This window comes from Haliotis cracherodii, unplaced genomic scaffold, assembly GCF_022045235.1.
Source record: "Haliotis cracherodii isolate W230 unplaced genomic scaffold, xgHalCrac1.p SCAF_2, whole genome shotgun sequence".
Classification (NCBI taxonomy): domain Eukaryota; kingdom Metazoa; phylum Mollusca; class Gastropoda; order Lepetellida; family Haliotidae; genus Haliotis; species Haliotis cracherodii.
This window is the reverse complement of record NW_027266275.1, coordinates 41,243,391-41,251,012: the sequence shown is the minus strand read 5'-3', so window position 1 is coordinate 41,251,012 and position 7,622 is coordinate 41,243,391. Positions and strand designations below refer to the sequence as shown.

Here is a 7,622-nt window from a genome sequence, read left to right as displayed (position 1 = left end):
TGTGCTAGAAGGTAAGTCTGGATTTGGAAAACTTGTAATATAAACCGACTGACGTCCAGGACAAAGGTGGAGCCGGTAACTCACATTCATTGCATTACATTTAAATTTCCAACATTATCTTGCAAACTTAAAACATGATCTCTGTGGAGCAGAGATATTAACCGATGTTTAGGGTGTGTGCTAGCGTACCTGGTAACGAAGAATTGTTATCTAAGGTTTTAGTTTGAAGAGCGTTAGCTTCCAAATATTCGTAGATTGATTTCTGTAGATTGACCATCACACCAACGCTCTCTAACCTGATACATCTGATTTTTGAACTGCCGAACAGTCGATGAAACTACTTGGGTACAGAAGCTTACCTTATTACTCAATTGAAAATACAAGGTCTAACGCACGTTTTAATTATAGTGTAAGAGGCTAATATATTATTTCTATTTACAAAATATACACGCAGGGCTATGTAACTCACCTGATGTTTTTTTTTAAAAATTAATGTAAGGCACTTCATCCATATTTGATTCAAACACCTCCAGAAAGTTGAAGAAAAAACTGGCACAAAAGATTCCAGGAAAAGGAAACAGGGATATTGAATGATGCCTTGGACTTTCTTTTCGTCTTAATGTTTAAGAATAAGATTTTAAAACTGTTTATAAAATGAGATTAGTAAACTGTTTTTAACTAATAGAAGATATGTAAGTGCTTGGTAAACGCGCCAAGGGTGTTCAACTGCAAAGGTAGGTGTCCGGTTTACTGGGGTCACAGGGTCGTGAACCCCTCCCTTGACCACAGACGCAATGGCAGTTCAGACTTGACCAGCCAGGGAGTAACTGACACAATTGCAACTTGGCCCAAAACGCTGGCCCACCCTTCATGGAAAGTTTGAGCCTGTTTGAACTTGTTTTCCCATATTCTCCTACATCAAAAGGTGTAGGTGACATCTCTTTAAAGACTATATACTGGTGTGTGTGTGTATAGAGAAACAAATGCACACAGGCACACACGCACGCACACGCACACAGGCACGAAACATCTATTGTTTGAATTGAAGTACCCACTCCTACTGTTGGTGGTATATTGCAATTATTCTTACTGATGCCCTAAGAAATGTTTCAAATCTCTGTTCGACTGTGCCAGGCTACCAGCGTTCTGTTTACTGATCAGGCGATTAGAAATCTTAAGCTGTAATCTGCATGCTCGGGGACCAGTGTTGTACCACCGTTAACAAGTCGACATATTCTAGCCATATGCCAATGGTGTTTAAAGTGTACAAACAATGCCGATAGTCTTGTGTAATGTTTTTAGAAAAACATTCTTGACTTTCAAGATAGGCGTAGACATTTCTGGGGGCGTCTTTTAAATTAAACCAAGAAAATATCATCAACCCATATGTAATTTGATCAATCATCCAATTTGGTACACATAATAAGTCACATAATAGTTTCAATATGTTGGTACAGAAACACCAATCCTCGTCAACAGTGAGTGAGTCTGGAGGGCTTGAACAGTATTTCAGTTATATCACAGTGTGTCCACTTCCTGGGGCAGGAGGATCATGGTCCACCAACACATCCTAATATTACATAACAAGAGGCAAAGGAGGACAAATCTATTGATTTAATTCGAAATGGTCCGATAAAGTGGTCATGAAAGATCACCGGATGATGTACAAATATGATTCATGAGGTCGATGCTACTCACATGACCGAGTCAGTACAATAGTCATGTTCTACAGCCAAACCATTATTCAAAATACCTTCAGGAAAGTAGTACATATTACACATCCATGAAAATATACATCAATATTTTAATTAATTATGAAATACTAAATCTGGTGCTGAGCTTCCTTGCTTTTGCTTTTGCTGTTAAAAAACAAGACAGATACCTAACGTTTGTAAAACTGGCAAAATTGTAGACACGCTGGATAAACATCTTTATCATAAATACAGGAATAAAATTGGGGTAAAAAACAAGCCATTATTCCCATCAGCATTAGTTAGAGTATTGAGATTCCTGGTGATAACAGTATTGCCTTTGTAGGGCCTTTTGGTGTCCATGCTCCCAGTCATAATCCAGTGACAATCCCTCACCTACAACAACCTTCACTTTTCTTCTTTTAATTCCTGTGAAACCTTTCCAATTACACTGACACAAAAAGTCCATATCATACTAAACGTTTATTTTTGTATTCAGAAACCTGTGTTTACTCTATTTGAACATTAAGCACTATACAGTAGAGTCTTGTAGTGTGTCCATCCTGCACAAAGGAGCCACACTGTTAGCACTGTGGAATGGTCTCTGAACTCAGTCCTCAAATGTCTGTTGAAGTGAGCTGTCCATTGTATGAAAACGTCTCCAGCTGACAACTGTGGCAGAGTGCCTGTCTACCACACCTCAGGCTCGTCAAACATCTTCTTGGCCTTCTTGTCGGAGCAGGAATCTGCAGCAGCACAACACACAAAGCTACATGCCCTGCATCAACATTCAAGCTTGCTGATGGTTTCTGTCCAGGAACAGATCATGCAAAACTATAAACAAAGTACATGCCAATCACATATCTTTATCACAGCTTTAACTAGTTGTCAAGCATTCATATTAAAATTTGTTTTGAAAATTTTGAGTGACATACCACTCCATATTGACTATGTTAAAACACAGGTTTTATTTGTTTGGCCAAGGAATAGCAATGCGTTACATCACCATCCTCAGTTAAAGGCTGGTGGTGGTAGCCTCGTGGATCAAGGGGTCACTCATTATGCCAAAGGATAGGATTCCCCACATAGGTACAATGAGTTAAGTCTTCAGTGGTGTCCACAGCCCGATATTGCTGAATAATGGTAAAAGCCATGTGAACCATACTCACTCATCAGTATAACTAAATGAAAGTACTGATAGCCAAGTGCCATCCCATCAATCCTCCAAGCTAACTAAGTCTTCACTACGCTCCATGGTTACCTGGTGACTCGCATCCAGAGTTGGTCTCCATCTTCTCCTTCCCAGCATCCTCCTCCCTCACTTCACTCTCCGCCGGTCCTGTCGTCGACCTGGAAACAGTTATCATCATCCGTCTGTCACTGAACGTCCCACTCTGGGTTCCTGTTTGACATGAGGCTCAGTCATGCTCCTCTACTCAGGAGTACTTTTATTATAATGGTAATACACTGTAAATATAATCTGCACAACAGACTGTCTACACAAGAATAAATTACACATTGAAACATAACAAATATAAAAACAAAACATAATTCAAGTGAGCCAAACAGTCAAGAAAATAACCAGAAACATGACTGGTATATTGTCTTTTGTTCTTTTTGAGGCCATGGAAGGCAAGTGGTTTAAAATCCCTTTTAACGGTATATTTGAGCTTGTCAGCTTCATGTGGTAGGAAACCCACACTGACGAAGGTTGTTGACATTTTCTGCTTTGAAGAAGTCCATGTTTCATAATGGAGACAAATCTGGGATAGGAGCCTGAGACCAGCAGATACTAAGAATGGCAACTCTACACAATCTGGTGGGGAGCCAAGAGCTGGACCACTGGGCTTATCTTTTGAATATTAAGTTCGAAAAAAATCATTAAAAAATATTTGCTTGGCCAGACAGATCTCCTAAATAAGTCAAGCTTCCCAAAGTGTAACAATGTGTTTCTTATCAATATCTTTTTAACACCAAAGCATAAAATGTACTTTTGAGGTTTGCAATGTTTAGCAGAAAACAGATTTTCCCTCTCATGTTTACTTCTTTATACGAACAAAGAGATAATGTCTTTGTGTCTCTAAGGATATTTGTTTAGAAGAGAAAACGCAAGCACAACGAGCAACTGTAATGTCATTGCTGGATGGTAACACTGCCATCCTTTGGTACGATGTCAAACATGAATTTGGTTCATAATCTTCAGATTAATATTTTGTCACTTACCCTCATGCAACATTTATTTTTCTTCACATTTTTTTATATTATCACAGAATATAAAATTGACAAATTTAATAGAACGCTTTTTCTCTCCTGAATTTCTTTTGTCAAATTCAACACAAACCACATGTTATTCTCAGCTATCAATATGCAAATATTAAAATCAGTACTGACTATTTGAGATCAATTGAGGTCAATTGAGGATTAGGCACATATATTACAAGAAATGTGTCTTGTATGAAAGACAAACAACATTTCTTGCTAATATTACCAAAATAGGATGATGTCCTAATATAAAATAATGTGTCATTGTAAAATCCAACATGTGTTGATTAAGAACCTCAACATCTAAAGACAAGATGCATTTATCATTATGATCCTCCACCTCGTCCATACATGTTCAACATGCAATATTAGGGAGGACAGAGTGTTGTATACATTGCAACATATTATCAACTCCCACATTGAAATACTCTATGTCTTGCCAGCAGAAGCAACCATATGATTGATAGCTGTGATGGAGGTTGGACAAAATATGTACCGGGTAAGTCAGGTCCACTATCTGGCCAACTCACCAAACAGTGACCACCTAATCCACACTTCCGTTACCTAGAACCCTTAACACAATTAGATCTTTTACTGTCATACGATATCTCCCTGCATTAAGCAGTGACAACTCCTATATACGAGGTTGTGTCAGGTGAACTACCAATCAGAGTCGAATCTTCTAAATTCTCTGTACGAGTAAGCAAAATATTCAGATCAGCATAACTGATTTGTATGTCTCGTAAACAAACCTATATGGACAGTCCTGAATGTAAATAATAATAAAAGCTACATAATTATATTGTTTTAGATATTTATTAACCTCAACCTTTCTGAGCATCCCAGGATCTGTACCCAAAAGGGAATATTTGCGTGTCGGTTTTCTTTTGCTAAAATGAAATTGATCTGATTGGTTAAAGAACGCATGCATCCTTCATTTAGACTGGGCAGTCAAAGTTCAGTCAAGAGGAGACATTCAAAGGGTGAGTTGTCAAATGTTCAAACAGCGAGGTATCCGACAAAATATTTGATTTTAATGAGAATTTCCCACAGTGGACTTAACAGTATTTCTTTTCAATGTTTATGATGCAGGAATAACTACTGCCACTTTACAATGGGTAGTCATTTTCATTTTCAATGGTATTTTTTCCTGAATGTAGATTCAACTATTTCAAATACACCCACGGTGACATACTTACTCTGCAACTGGAGATATCCTTGGTTTCTTTGAATTTTCTGCATCATCGGAAGTATGTTTGCGTTTCCGTGGCAACAGAGAAGATTGTGATGGAGCTGCTTGTTTCTTAAAGTCCTCGTATGTGATTACCTTCACAGAGTCATCTCCCTTGACCAGACCTTTGAGAGCTGACATGTAAGAAAGATGACAGCCATCAGATCAATGGACTTTACCATAGAGTGAGTGAGTATTGTTTTACGCTGCTTTAAGCAATATCACGGCGGGGGACACCAGAAATGGGCTTCACACATTGTACCCATGTCAGGAATCGAACCCGGGTCTTCGGCATGACGAGCGAACGCTTTAACCACTAGGCAACCCGATCGCCCCTTTTTCCATAGAGAGGGATGATGGTAGTGTTAAGTGTTTTATACTACTGTCTCAAAACATTCCATTCCTTCTGATGAGCATATGTCCAAATCTTTAAATCTTTAAAAACAAATTCATGATGTCATTTAGAAAAACAATAATCTGAAGAACAAAGACTAAATTTTGAGTAGCGTGTCAGCTGATTAATTGGGATGAGAAGAAAATGCCAATACAAATGACACTACACATTAGATCTGGCAGTTAGTGACAATATCACATGGGACGAGATGGACACGTCAATATTATCCATGGTGAGTGAGTTTTGTTTTACACCACTTTTAGCAATATTCCAGCAGTGTTGTGGCAGAGACACCAGAAATGGGCTTCACACATTGTACCCATGTGGGGAATCGAACCCAGCCTTTCGGTGTGATGAGCGAATGCTTTAACCACTAGCCTACCCCACTGCCTCCATGGAGAACTGACATCGGGACAGTCATATGGTAGACCTCACGTTATAACGAACTCAAAGGGACAACATACTCATGTACAGTAAAGTACGGTTATAACAAACTCAAAGGGACAACATACTCACGTACAGTAAAGTATGGTTATAATGAACTCAAAGGGATCACATACTCATGTACAGTAAAGTACGGTTATAACAAACTCAAAGGGACCACATACTCATGTACAGTAAAGTATGGTTATAATGAACTCAAAGGGACCACATACTCATGTACAGTAAAGTATGGTTATAACAAACTCAAAGGGATCACATACTCATGTACAGTAAAGTACGGTTATAACGAAATCAAAGGGACAACATACTCATGTACAGTAAAGTACGGTTATAACAAACTCAAAGGGACAACATACTCATGTACAGTAAAGTACGGTTATAACAAACTCAAAGGGACCACATACTCATGTACTGTAAAGTACGGTTATAACAAACTCAAAGGGACCACATACTCATGTACAGTAAAGTATGGTTATAATGAACTCAAAGGGATCACATACTCATGTACAGTAAAGTACGGTTATAACAAACTCAGAAGGGACCACATACTCATGTACAGTAAAGTACGGTTATAACGAACTCAAAGGGATCACATACTCATGTACAGTAAAGTATGGTTATAATGAACTCAAAGGGATCACATACTCACGTACAGTAAAGTACGGTTATAACAAACTCAAAGGGATCACATACTCACGTACAGTAAAGTATGGTTATAATGAACTCAAAGGGATCACATACTCATGTACAGTAAAGTATGGTTATAATGAACTCAAAGGGATCACATACTCACGTACAGTAAAGTATGGTTATAATGAACTCAAAGGGATCACATACTCACGTACAGTAAAGTACGGTTATAAGGAACTCAAAGGGACCACATACTCATGTACAGTAAAGTATGGTTATAATGAACTCAAAGGGATCACATACTCATGTACAGTAAAGTACGGTTATAACAAACTCAAAGGGATCACATACTCATGTACAGTAAAGTATGGTTATAACGAACTCAAAGGGATCACATACTCATGTACAGTAAAGTACGGTTATAACAAACTCAAAGGGACCACTGATGTAACTGTGGTATAACTAAAATAACCGTTGCTTGTTGTAAGTATTTCGACAGCCAGACATCCCATAAATGACATAAAATACATAACATAAGTAACTACATATTATAAATGTATTATTGACAGTTTCATTGACATACAGACACTACAGTCAATTGTTAGTAGAGGGTTCAAATTGAAGACAAGGTGCAAGTACTTAATCCAGTTCATCACCAGCGTTCAATTCTTTATTGCTGCTTTGAACAGCCACGCGTGGTTATAAACATGAATATTGTCATTCACACAGTACACATGGGACCACAAAAAGAGTTAACTATATCCGTTACAAGCATGTACATTATATCCATCAATTTGATATGATAAAAAATATACAACATATGACTGGGACCAAAAAAACACTCTGTTAAATCTATCGGTTTGTCATAAGCATGTTCGTTATAAACGTAGTTTACTATACATCAAATGAGCCTTCCCCATGCAGGAAGATTGCGCAAACCTTCCATGCCTGGACAGCAGCAAGGCGCACA

The 7,622-nt window shown here is 38.1% G+C and overlaps 1 protein-coding gene across 1 annotated transcript in view; it reads right to left on the bottom strand.

The window, feature by feature from the left end:
* Window positions 1–1,633: 1,633 nt before the first annotated feature.
* Window positions 1,634–7,622, bottom strand: part of LOC139469123 (poly(A)-specific ribonuclease PARN-like) — a 28,233-nt gene continuing 22,244 nt past the window's right edge. The window contains exons 20-22 of the mRNA XM_071251257.1: window positions 5,153–5,318; window positions 2,953–3,041; window positions 1,634–2,437 (exon numbers count right to left, since the gene is read on the bottom strand). Coding sequence (XP_071107358.1) covers window positions 2,382–2,437; window positions 2,953–3,041; window positions 5,153–5,318 — 311 coding nt within the window. The 3' untranslated portion in view covers window positions 1,634–2,381. The remainder of the gene's footprint in view (window positions 2,438–2,952; window positions 3,042–5,152; window positions 5,319–7,622) is intronic.